At 42.0% G+C, this 13,301-nt stretch overlaps 1 protein-coding gene across 2 annotated transcripts in view; it reads right to left on the reverse strand.

The window, feature by feature from the left end:
* LOC124035194 (LIM/homeobox protein LMX-1.2-like) overlaps window positions 1-12,955 on the reverse strand; it is a 57,188-nt gene extending 44,233 nt beyond the window's left edge. The window contains exons 1-3 of one of the 2 annotated variants that reach the window (XM_046348624.1): window positions 12,744-12,955; window positions 12,351-12,470; window positions 11,446-11,632 (exon numbers count right to left, since the gene is read on the reverse strand). In XM_046348624.1, coding sequence (XP_046204580.1) covers window positions 11,446-11,632; window positions 12,351-12,414 — 251 coding nt within the window. In that variant the 5' untranslated portion in view covers window positions 12,415-12,470; window positions 12,744-12,955. Of the gene's footprint in view, window positions 1-11,445; window positions 11,633-12,350 lie in introns of both variants that reach the window. The other variant, XM_046348623.1, reaches the window with a different exon arrangement.
* Window positions 12,956-13,301: the final 346 nt, after the last annotated feature.

The following is a 13,301-nucleotide window of genomic DNA, read 5'->3' on the forward strand; positions in this document are numbered from 1 at the left end:
ATATAATGTACAGTCTTTACTGTGCACATTTGGGAAGGGGACAAGAAAGACCAAAGCGGTTAGCATACGCTCTGCAGTCGCCTTGTGATTACCGATCAAATCTAAATAATAATGAATGGTAAGAAAAGCATATCATCTCTTAACTTCAACTACATCAGCTACACTACTATTAGTAATCCAATGCAGGATCATTTAGAACAGGAAAGAGAGGAGGAGAAATAACTGTTATACTTTTCCTTCCTCTGTATAATTTCCATGTCAGAGTTGAGGTGAATTTAAAACCTGTAATAAAGTCATGAACAGCAGCGTGTGTGTAGATGATCACTCTCCTGAGAAATAGTTGTGGAGAAATAGAAAAACCTATGTTGCTTAGCGTGGCAGGCACCAGGCCTATATTTCATGCATGACTTTGGAGAATGTTAATAAGGATTAGAAACATACTTCAAGCTAAGGTACTTTTCTTTTGCAAGGCCAACAGTATTTTTTAAAACTTCTGTCTCTGAAAGAGAGGGACATGGAGTGTGCCAATTTACAAAGACAACTTCATTCATTCATTGGTTATAAAGAGAGATCTAATATTTAATAACATTTATAAAATATCAGTGGAGTGTGTCAAATGGTATCTCTCGGTAGAGTCTTCGAGAGATCTCTGTAGTATCTATTCCATTGGAGCTGACATGTCAGAGGGCATGCTCTGACCCGAGTGCCCCTTCAGCCGGTGCATGGGTTCTGGTTAGTGTAACTGGCTTCCAGCTGAAAGCTAAAAGAGGCCTTCATGTGGAGATGTTATGTTTCCAAGGAAAGATGGACCAATTAATCTGATTATGGTCACAAATCCTACAACATGTGTAAGCATGTCTCTGAGCATGTGGGATACAGATGTTGTGTGTGTGTGTGTGTGTGTGTGTGTGTGTGTGTGTGTGTGTGTGTGTGTGTGTGTGTGTGTGTGTGTGTGTGTGTGTGTGTGTGTGTGTGTGTGTGTGTGTGTGTGTGTGTGTGTGTGTGTGTGTGTGTGTGTGTGTGTGTGTGTGTCAAAGCCTTCTCGGTCTGTTTGAAAACACAACACCAGAGCACTTAACGGTTTTAAACAGCCTCTTTTCACTGGCATGGCCATGAATATGTCTATTCTGAGGGCAATCCTTTCGTTTTCATGTAAGAAATCTGAGTCACTCGGTCTTCCGGAGGGGTGTGTGTGTTGTGCCACTGCAGGCTGGCCTTGCAGAGGGGTGAGCGGAAGGGGAACGAGGAGCTGACAGACAGGGCCTGATACTACACCTCCACCGTAGGCGAATCCCCAGCTAACCCCTGTGCTGAAAGCCAGGATGTAGCACTCATCCACAGGCCAGGAAGGGACAGCAGGGAGAGGGCCAGCTTGCTGCTGATGGAGGGGGGCTGTGGTTTGGGTGGCACGCACCGCTTACTGCCTCCAGAGCCGCGTAACCGGGAGGAGAAACCACAGACTGTGTCATCTGCCAACACCGTGTCCAATGCCTGGCTGTGGGACAGATCCACTTCAAACACAGACTTAAACATTCATTCACTCACTGTATGTACTACACAAACACAGATATGAACATAGTATACACACACACACAAATAGTCACATTGTAGTCATGCTTACAACTACCTCCCCCCAACCTAAATGTTTCATTTAAAAAAAAACTACATTCAAACAGCATCTGTGAAATATCTGACACATTTCAAACAAATACAGTTGGGTATACTGTAGCTGCTTTCAATTTACTGTAGATACAAACTGACTACTTCCCATCTGTCTGTTGTGTTTGAGTCTGCCAATAACAAGTCTTATATCACCAGTTTGAATAGAGCAGAGGACTCTCCAGTCCCAGTGTGCACTGCAGTGGTGTAGAGTAGACTGAGCAGAGGGAGAGAGGCAACTCGTGACCCCAGTTCCACACTGTGCAAGATAGGGCCCCGGTCAGAGCCAGTGCTGTCTCTCCAGCTGGGATCACAACGCTAGACTGAGGCTTGGGTTTCAGAGCAGGACTCCGGCCTCGGGGTGTAGGGGTAGGATGCCTGACACTTGTGCCGGCAGGGGCAGAGGCAGAACCCAGCGGCAGGCCTGCAGGACTGACATCAGACAGACGCCCACCCCAGGGGGCTGGGCCCGCTCACCCGCCCGCTCTCAGGAGGAGGCAGCGACAATCACAGGGGCCCAAGACAGATTGGGCTGCCATAGGGCTGCCATAGACCACACGTTTGCCTTTTAAACTGCTGAGTTTGGATTTGCATCCCACCACAACGTATTTCCATCGGGGTTGGGGGGTGGGGGTTCCACCTCACTGACTCAAATGAACAATCTCAATAAGGCACTGGTATTAAACTAATGTAAAAAGCCACAGGGCCAAAGAGAGCCAAATCAAAAGAGATGATGGGGGTACAGTAAAGGTCGTTGAAAATGATGATATGGCAATAACTGAGCAAGTGAAAGGACATATGGTAAGTACATCAAGTCATCCAGAAGCCATTGAATAAGATTCACACTATTCTAAACATAAGACTACTGAATCCATATAGTGACAGTTCTGATACAACTACCTAATTATGTGTTTCCTATTCAATGTTCTTCACACTTTCAACAGTATGGAGACACAAATATCTTAATTTATACAACGGGGGGGGGGGGGGGGGGGGGTCTATTCCTGGATGCTGATTTGTTAAAATCACATTAGAGCCGCTGTCTTTACATTACTTACCACCGGCTACATTTATGACGACTAAATATCTATTCACTGTACAATCCACTGTCTCATAAGCTAAATATGTTTTTCCTATTCAATGTTCTTCACACTTTCAAAAGCATGAAGACACATGTATTTTCATTAACACTTCAAAACAAAATATATCAGAATTAATGTTCTATCTCATTCTGTTAATCATCCATATTTCATCCCCTTATCCAGTCCTCTCCAAGGTGCAGGATCATTTTGCAGCTCACGAGTGCTGGAATTTCCCAGGAAGATGTATTGTGGCTGTTTTCTGGGAAATATTAAGATCCAGCCAGCAGCGAGAGAAGGCGGGGAGGGGGGGGGGGGGTTACAGACGCTCAGTATCATCGTCTCGCTGATGATGAAATGCCTCTTATATCCCAGTTCTCTCTTTCTCCCTCTCTCTCCCTCTCTCTCTCCTCTTTCTATTTTGCTCTCTTTCTTTCTTTCTTTCTTTGTTTCTTTCTATCTTTCCCTCTTTCTTTCTTTCTTTCTTTCTTTCCTTCCTTCTTTCTTTCTTTATTTATTTGGCTCTACCTCCTCCACCTTTCTATCTTTCCCTCCCCATGCTTTGCCTGCTTCGTTTTCTGTGTATATTTCTTGCTTTATCGCTCCGTCCTCCATCTTTATCTCTCTCCTTCCCTATCCCTCACTCGCCTCTCTTTCGGTCTATTATATATTTCTCTCTCGCTTGTCCCCCCCTCCCTTCACATCAAACATGGCGTCTGTCTTCTCCAGGTCTCCAGGGCAGAGTCCAGGGTGGGCAGGGCAGGCAGCCACTCAGTTGACTAGTGAACACTCTCCCCTGTCATCACCACAGTACCACAGAGCCTCCACATCTGCATTGTCTTACACTGGTCATCTGCACTCCACACCCCTTCACCACCCCCTCCTCCCCCTTTCTCCCACTCCTCCAAATCCTTCATCTATAGCATACAAATATTTCCCCTTGGAGCTTTTTGAAGCTTCCATGGGTCACCGGACCCTGAGCACAAATCATTTTAGCTGGTTTTGGGGTAGCTTACCAGAAAGTTTGGGAGAGACAACGAAACCCAATCTGCAATGTTTTCACTGCAGGGTTATTTTTCTTGCCAAGACAGCGATGGTCAATCAGCGGTGATCCTCAAACAGAGAGGTTTAGGAAGCCTTCGCTGGTCTACATGTCGTCGTTGCAGTTTACTTAAACCTTTCTCCCCTCCTGCTCCAGGGGAATAGGCCAACGGCATATTTAGAGTTCCTGACAGCCTGCTGTTTCTGGCTTCAGGATTCAGCCCCAGAACCACGGCACTGGCTCTCCTTTGATAAATAGAGAACACAATACATCTCCTGGTTTCCAATAAAACTGAGCTGTTCGTTTTGACAGTGTGACACCTCACTTGCCGTCCTTGTTGTTACTGAATTATTGCCCATTGAGCAGGGGAGCCAAAAAGTACTAAATATGTCTGAGACCCGTCTCCTCTGTGCAGAAAACAACCCTTACTTCAGTTGTCCCAGCACTACATATCTAACCTATACCCTAAAAGATTGTGGAGAGAATGAACTTCAACCAACACTTTCATTTGCAGGCCAAAACTGTAACTCTATAATTGTCTAAACATTCATAGTGTATACACCTTTGAGGCTACTCTACAGCTAGCATTCATAACACCTCTGTGCGCCATTGGCCTGAGAGACAGAGGGTGCTGATAGACAGGACAGTAAGCCAGGGAGACGAGCCAGAGCAGTGCCAGTGACCCTCCCACCTGTAGCCTACATCAGCTCTGAGACGGGAGTGGAAAGAGGATTGGGTGGAATCTGAAGGCCTGGTTAAAGTAACCAGATTGTTTCAGTGCATCTGATCTGCAGTCTAACAGACTTCCAAACAGTTGAATGAGTAAATAAAGTGTCCCCAGGGGACTTCTGCTGGAGATGGATTACCGTAAGAGGGTACACAAAGGAGTCTAAGCCCCACAGTACCCAGGGAGCTGCAGACAAAAGCCAATGTTGGGGTTCTACCAGGGAACTGGCCAGGTTTATTAATCTCATTCTGGGTTGCACCAACCTCCTGCTATAGCAAGCCATGCACTCACACACATACACACACAGACATACTGTACATGTGCTCAGGTGTATGCACACACACTTGCATGTACTGTACGTACATGCGCGCACACACACACACACACACACATTATAATGGATGTTTAAGGGTGTGTGTGTGCCTCATAAGATCAGTCTCATGCCCACTTGGCTGTGGAAGAGGGCTTAGGGGGAAGTTGGGGCTGTGGCATTATGCAGCCCCATCCTATTCTGCAGCATTCTCCCCCCTCTCCGGACCTGACACAACTAAAGGGATTAGGAGCCCCCGTTTCCGTCAGGGCCTCCACCCAGGACAAAGCACTCCACAGCTTAATGTCACAGTCTATGATAAAAGTACAGATCTCTGTCAGTCAGCTTGGGCAGAAATACCAGTGTTTGTAAGCTAATCTCATTAAGAGATGAACAAAAAGAGTGGCAGAGAAAGATTTTTGTTGTTGACTAAAGTGTGTTTAATGACAAGTGCTAACATTATCAACGTCAGAGCACATACATGTATGTATGTCAAATAAGTCACGAAATGCGCCAACATGATTACATTCCTACTGAGTATGACATATACATTTAATCAGTGAGTGTAGGTAACAGTACTGATTTGTGAGGTTTGAGTGAATGTACTGCTACAAAATATGATTACATACTGCACAAGGGGCAGAAGAAAGAGAAACAGAGAGATAGAGAGATGGAGAAAAATCCACTGGTTGAGGGTAAACATACTGCTATGCACAGATCCTCATGTGGTGGTAGAATGTGTGTCGTTAGTGTGAGAGTGCGCCAAGGGCACACAGCAGTCGGACTGCAGCACTTACCATCCTGATGCCACCCCTTTCTTGTGTATCTGTGAAAAGCCTACGTGTTGGAAAAAACATTCCAGTGTGATCACATTTACGGAGTGCAGGGGGCCAGCTCTGAAATCCTGAGCCAGAAGAGGCCTTGTCTCAATTCCACATGCAGGTTCGACTGGGGTGCTTGTAGAACAGGCATGGACAGATTGGTTGTTCTGCAGATACAGTACAAACACTAAACATTATTGCAAAAAAACAGCATTCTAATTATTGATCACATTTTTTCACATCAATCAAATCAATGAAAAAAACAGCCATCCTAATATTTTTTTCACAAATTGACACATCTACTAGTGCCATTAACCCTGTCCCCTTTTCCTTGTATCTTCTCTCTAACGCTCTCTCTTTCTCTCTATATAAAGGGATAACTGCAGATTTTGCTTTTTTATTTCAGTCTAATTTGTAGATTGGATTAAAACATTTTCAGTATTTTTTAAATAGTTGTCACCCTCTGCCAATGATCCCCTTAGGAGTTGAAGATGCTGATGAAAATCCCTATGTTCCCAATCCTTTACTCATGGCTGATTAGCATTCCTGTCTGACTGACAGGTCCCACTGACTCCCACACTGGATCTCTAACTTTAGGAGCTGAGGTTAAGTTGTGGCTACCAACAAATTGCATGCTTGAGTTGCTTTGCCCCCTTTGCTATCATTCTGAGTAATGTGAGCCCACCAGGCAGTTCCCAGTACCGATTCCGACTCCACTCCTCCTCAAGCCAACAGCTCCCCCACAACAAGCCACAAGGCGTAGCCCCACATCCCTACCCACCAGCCTGGCCTCTTAAGTGGTGATGGGCATTAACATGGCTGAGCCTCTGTGGCTTGCCAAAGTATCTTGCTAGCTCGTCCTTTTTCAACTGCGCAAGCATGCACACACGGACAAATGCAAAAAGACACAAAGACACACACACACACACAAACACACACTGTGATTAAACGAACAACTAAGCCTATATTACCATGGTTTGGATGTTGGGAATAAAATATTTATAATTTAATGTGGGTGGACGAGAGCATCTTATAATTGCAAACTCAGTTAACCATTGGTAAATGCACCAAGTAAATAAGAAGTGTATACGGCATTACAAATAAATACCCCCTAAAGTACCATTAACAGGTCACGATGAGTAGGGGGAAATGGTTTGTACGTCATGAGATGACAGATGATTGCATCATATTATGCTGCTGGGACAGGCCAGGCAATGTTGACACAAAACTCAATACTTCCTTACAGAGGAACACAGCTAGACCAGTCAGCTCCTTGCCGCGCCATGCACTAAGAATCCAGGCAAGCTGAAGCAATATTATCCAGCTTACGGCAACTAACGTTAGATTTGTCTTTAAGCAGGGGCCCTCTACTTCTATTCCAGCGCTAGCCATAGCCACTCCATCATCCCCTTTCTCGTTCTTTTGGAAAAAAATTAGAGAACAAAGAACGTTACGTCTCGCAAAATACGTCTCTCTGGTTATGACCTGGCTAGTCCTTTATCATATCATCAAAAGCACCATGACATGGTGGCTGGGTTTCTGTACAGCACTTTGAGATATCAGCTGATGTACGAAGGGCTATATAAATAAATTTGATTTGATTTGATTTGATGACATAGCTACAGTATAGCCAATGTGTAAGAGTAACTTTGTCCTCTACTGCAGAATGTCCCCGTACACAGGGATGGAGTCGGCATGAGAATACCTTGACCATTTTGCGTGAATCCCTGTTCACACCGAGAGCAAATGCACACAGGAGTGTCGTGCACTACAGTGAGTGGAACACAGAGTGAGCTAGTGCAGCTAGTGTAGAAACCTAGCTGTCAGCATGTATCCACCACCCCGCATCCTGAACACAGCTAATTAAAAAACAACATTTCACAGGAGGACACGCCTAACAGGCCTAAAAAGCACCAATCAGCACACCAGGGGCTCGTCCAAGTGCTGATAGTAAGGGGCTCTGGTGTCATGTGTTCAGTGTTTTGTTATAATAATGTGCATAGTGACTTGAGCAATACTGCTGCTTCAACATATAGTCAAATAGTGGATCAAGTGGTTAGCAACATAGATTAGAAATGGTAAATATTGCAATAGATAGCAGAAATATTTATTTTGCAAAAAAATGCATTCTAATGGAAATATTTCACTAGATCTATTGCCACCTACCTGCACTTGTCTGAGCATCACAATAAAAAAGTTTGCAACAATATATTTTCAGAAATAATATACTTTAAAGGGATACTTCAGATTTTGGAACTGAGGCCATTTATCTACTTCCTCAGAGTCAGATTAACTCGTAGACACAGTATCCATTTTTCTCTCTGCGTGCCGTTTGAAGGAAGTTTTTAACTAGCGCAATGACTGTAAGTCTCTGAGTATCTGCTAGCATGCTAGCAGACTGGAAGTTTCTAAGTAGCGCAATGACTGTAAGTCTATGAGTATCTGCTAGCATGCTAGCAGACTGGAAGTTTATGGGTATCTGCTAGCATGATGCTTGGTTAGGGAAAACCCCCTCTCGGGGAGATACATGTGTCCTCTAATGATGTCTAATTGAACTCCCAACACCAGGTCAGAAGAAGCTCTCAAGGGGATGGTGTATTTCCACTCCACTTCTCACACATCATCTCCCTCCCCGACCGACCGACCAACAACCACCTCATGGTTTCTACAGTTACAGTTTCCACCCAGCAGACAACCAAACAAACCATACCTATTTACTTTGGTTAGTAGTGGTTTTACATTGTCACCTGTCCTAGTCTAAAGTACTTTGCATACAAGCTCAATCATGTATGGAGAATTGAGTAAGATAACACATTTTAAAAGTCACATGACATTATATAAATATACAAAGTTTTGCATTACATTTTCCATGTGATTAATACATTTAAAAAACATGTAAAAAATGATTGGGTCCAGTGGAATATGTCATTAATATTCTGTATGATATCCATTTTATTCTATTAAAATGTATTGATAAAAAAAAGTGAAATAGCTACATTTCGAAATTCTTATAAACTGCGCATTTGTCAAATGTGTAAATCTTCTATTTAGTAAATTGTGAGACAAAAAAATCAACTTCAACATTCTCTACCATTCTGAAACTGAATTAAATCCAGTTGTTTATATATCAACAGGAGAAAGCCTTGAGAACATTTTAAGAATGAAATCCTACCCTAATCCTATATTAAGATTATTCATCCTAACTCTGAGCCAGGTTTTGTAAAACTATGTTGGAGGGAGAATTTAATGGGACACAAAATCATACACTTCCTTGGTATGAACATAAAGCTATAAATTGTGCCAAATGTGTAAAAATGAACATTTGCCAATCCCTTGATTTATAGTAGCCAGAGATGATTATGGGGCATGCATCATTTGCTGTAGGAATGTAATTAGGCACCTCTCCCTTTGTATGGCAAGGAGTCTGCCTTGCAGCTCATGGCAGTTTGTGGGCTGACAAACACATCTTAAATTGGTGTCATAAAAGTCAAAAAGGTGCCAATTACACCTCTAAGTATCCCATCAACGCAAATGAAATAAACAAATAAATACAGATAGTGTTGTGTACACATGGGACCCCCCTGCTAGTTGTTGACCTGAGACTGATGGAAGGTGAAGAAAGGGAGGCTGGATGGTGTAATGATGGATAATAGTATGGGTGTACATGACAGGAATCAGCAGGTTACTGTTTAGAGGCTGTGGATACCCTGGAAGGTCACAGCATTACAACGGTTACAACACTTCACGGCCAAAACAGCACTCCAATTGTGAAAATAAACTACTGCCAGTTCCGACCTCATACACAATTTCACACACACACGCACACACACATACGCACACACACGCACACACATACACATGCACACACACACACTATACGCAAACATCACAGAGAGAAAGGTGGTCAAATAACAGGATCCCTCTCCGTGCCTGCCTGCACTGTTTGTCTATGTCACTGTTTCCTGGCTGCATCTCCCAGGCAATGGCATCCCGGAGCTGCTGCTATGAAATTCACATTGTTACTACTAACTGCCTAAGGTCATGTTGGATAGAGCAGGATGAATAGCAGACAATGAGAGTGATGCGGGGCAATAGATGTAGCTCATTGTTTGATTCAGGGTATCTAGCAGAGAGCTGTAATGTACCAGTGATTGAAGTAGCAGTGTTAAAAAGCTCTGACACAAAAAGTTTAAAATTGAGTGACAAGCATGAAGAGCACTGATGCAATGAGTGGGAACACAGGGCACCCCTAAGTCCACATGCTACACAAAGACTGTGCAGGGAGAATACACTTTAGCCCCCCATCGAGACAACAGCAAACGCCATCAGTCAGTTTGCTTCACCATTGTCAAGGCTTTATTGGATGCGCGCAACGGTAAGTTTTCGATATCACGCATGTGATCTGCCACAAAATATCATTACTGCATCCATGTTCTTGCTGTTAGTTATAGAAGAAAAAAACTACATTTTTAAATGTATTTTTTAAAATAGTTTTACTATACATTTCCATTGACGTTTAATTAGTCTAACTAGTCTAATTAAACGTGTCCAAAGTAAAAGTTTTAAAGGTCATAATGATAATTATGAATATTAGTAGTAGTAATAATAATAATAATCATCATCATCATCATAATGATAATGATAATCATAATCATAATAATAATATTTTTAGTTCTCAGAGTGTATGGAGAACATTTACGCATGCCATTGTTGCTTTTCGCAGGCCGTTTTTGTTATTTAAAATGGTCGAATGATAACCTATTATTCCTATAATGTAATAAAGGAACAGAACTAAATAGAGCATTTTCGTATATAGGCCCACTATATTCGCAAAAAGGCTTGTATCTCCTAGTTCTTTTTTATATTCTCTCTCTCTCTCTCTGTGAATGTGTGTAATTATTACAATGACATGGGATTAATAAAGAAATAATATCAATAAACTATTGAAATGGGTGGGTCTACATGTTTGGGTTGTTGTTTGTCTTGAAACGAGACAAAGGCCTACGCTGCATTTAGACCTATAATTGTCTAAAACATTTGCATCAAGAAAAAAATGCGCTCCGATATTGAATGGTTGAGGTTTAGACATGAATCTTTCCGTCCTACTACTATGAACAAGGTTAGGCTAAATGCTCCACTGAACGCTGCAGTGACTACCATCCGTCTCCAATCCAACGACAAATTAAACACTTGCCGCAAGAGATTCACGTCATAACAATATAAAATATAAACGAAATTGCAGATAATAAAGTGCCACTAAAAAGCAACTGTTCTGTGACTGACTATCATGTCGACCAAGTGGTGGACACTGCATAGGCTACCTACATCAACGTTAGAAAATAATTACGATGAACACTAACGTGAATTGAAACTGGCTGCCTGTAGGCCTACCTGTTATCACACGCCATATAATAAAAATAAAGAAAATATTGAAAAGCTTATTTTTTTCAATTATAAGTCTATGATGGGCGTAAATGTTGCCCATGTTTTCTAAAGAGCGATATAAGTCCAGGCAACTGGCAAGTAGGCCTAACCGAAGCGCGTATCTTTGCTTGCGCAAGAGGACCGCATTCGACCACGTGAAGAGTGAAATTATTGGAAAATTGGACACATCAGCTAACAGTGTAGGCCTGAAGACTTAAATTAAATCAAAGTGGGTTATTCTGCTGTAATTCTGAAATGGTTGGACACACACTAAACCAGAATTATCATGATTCCCAATTGGTTGTAGGCTAGGCCTAGCCAAGGCCTACTTGGTGATATATCCTTGCGCGTAACACAACATATATAAGTATTATTGTCCTTACTGTTGGTAGTCATGTTTGCAGTACAGTTTCCTATCCCGGAAGTAACAACTGGTAGTGAGAGGTTGTTGACACACAGCGCACTGCAAACACTCCTCGTGCCATGAGGAATCGTTGACTCTCATCAGAAACCGGTCAGATATTGGACGCTGGCATCCTTCACATACAGATCGGTGATGGTATTCTGTCCCTAAAATGGATGCAAAATAAGTTAAAAATTCAACAATAATATTCATACTAGCTCTATTTTTGTATTTCTTTGTTTACAATTTAAATGTTCAGTTTAGATATTAAATATGAAGTAATAGATTATAAACATGTCATAAACATGTAACTATAAAATAGAAAACACAACTAGTCCTTCTCACACTACAAGACCAGGTTGTAGGGCCTAGTCTAATAACTACAATGATCATCGAAATATAGACCTGGAGTGCTTAGTGAATGTGTTTTAATATCTATACCAAAACCACTAAAATCAGGAATGAGGCCAGCTGGCGGTGAAAATATTTGTTGAATGTGATAGTCTATGTCCTAACAAGTAGCAATCAATTACAGTAACTTTCATCAAATGATTTGACGTAGTAATAATTTCACAAATGAATGAAACAGGCTATTGTGCCAGAGTAATACATAGATCGTGAACACAGTGATCAGTCATTTGTGTTATTTGTTGCTAAGAATACAATACATTCATATTTAAAATGACATCTAAAGAAAATTGTAAAATATATCAAATGTTAATTAAGGTAGGAGGCCTACGGGTCATGAGGGGATATAGTCTGCATAGCTGCGGACATACAATTGCAGCAATGGTGTGTTCATCAAAGGTCTCGTATTGTGTGTTTTATCTGCACTCTCCGGCTCTTTTAATACTATGGATGCAAATTAAACTAAGCAGGACTTACCAAGCATGACTCCAAGGGTAGCTTGACGATGGGGATTATCTTCAATCTTTATACCGTCTAACATCCTTGGGTACTTGGAATGGTTTCTCTTCGAGAAACAGCGTTCTAGTGACTTGGGACCTGTTGCAATATCCATAACAATGTACTGTCAGACTTGTTTTCGCTTCAAATCCTAGCTAAAGCCCACAATATTTGCTGAGACTACTCGCACACACACATACACAAACAATGTGTGTTCCCAGATCGCTAACTTAAAAATGTTAAATGAAAAAAGGCGTCCCAATGTTAAGACCGGCTCCACTTTTTGTGGGGCTCTCCTAAGCAGAATCTTCAGATGTCACAGAATCGTAAGAAGCGGCAATAAATTTGACAAACACTATTTTGAGCAGTCACCTGTTAATTTGGACTGAATACCGTTCGGCTACCTTCTTGTTTGCACCCGAGCGTGGCCAGAAGAGAAGGCTACGGAGGAGGGACGTATCCGCTCAAGCATTTGCTTCTAAAACAACAAAAACAACAACAATTGTAACTCCAAGAAATATGAGTGAAATGTTCCAATGGTAACTCTTCAAATACTATGCCCCTCGGTCGGATCCCTGCAGCTTGAACAGTCTCAGACCAAGATTGAAGCCAATAGATCCTCCTCCCACCCCTCCGTGGTCACGTCACTTTTTTTTGGACTATTTACTGACATTGGGATGCTATTGGTGCTCACTTTTGGTGCGCTCTAAAGAGTTGAACTGAGTTTCGGCTATCACTTTGAACAAAGCTGTAGACATTATGGTGAGAGAGAGAAAAAAGTACAGTCAGTGTACAACAATGATAAAATAGACAACTCAAATACTGTACATAGTAAACTAAAGGTATATCAAGTAACTTGCTACGACCATTTGCAAGATATTTTTATTTAGCTAAAAGTAAACTATTGTTAAGATTATAATGCATTATTAT

The sequence above is a fragment of the Oncorhynchus gorbuscha genome, linkage group LG05, assembly GCF_021184085.1.
Source record: "Oncorhynchus gorbuscha isolate QuinsamMale2020 ecotype Even-year linkage group LG05, OgorEven_v1.0, whole genome shotgun sequence".
NCBI classification, from domain to species: domain Eukaryota; kingdom Metazoa; phylum Chordata; class Actinopteri; order Salmoniformes; family Salmonidae; genus Oncorhynchus; species Oncorhynchus gorbuscha.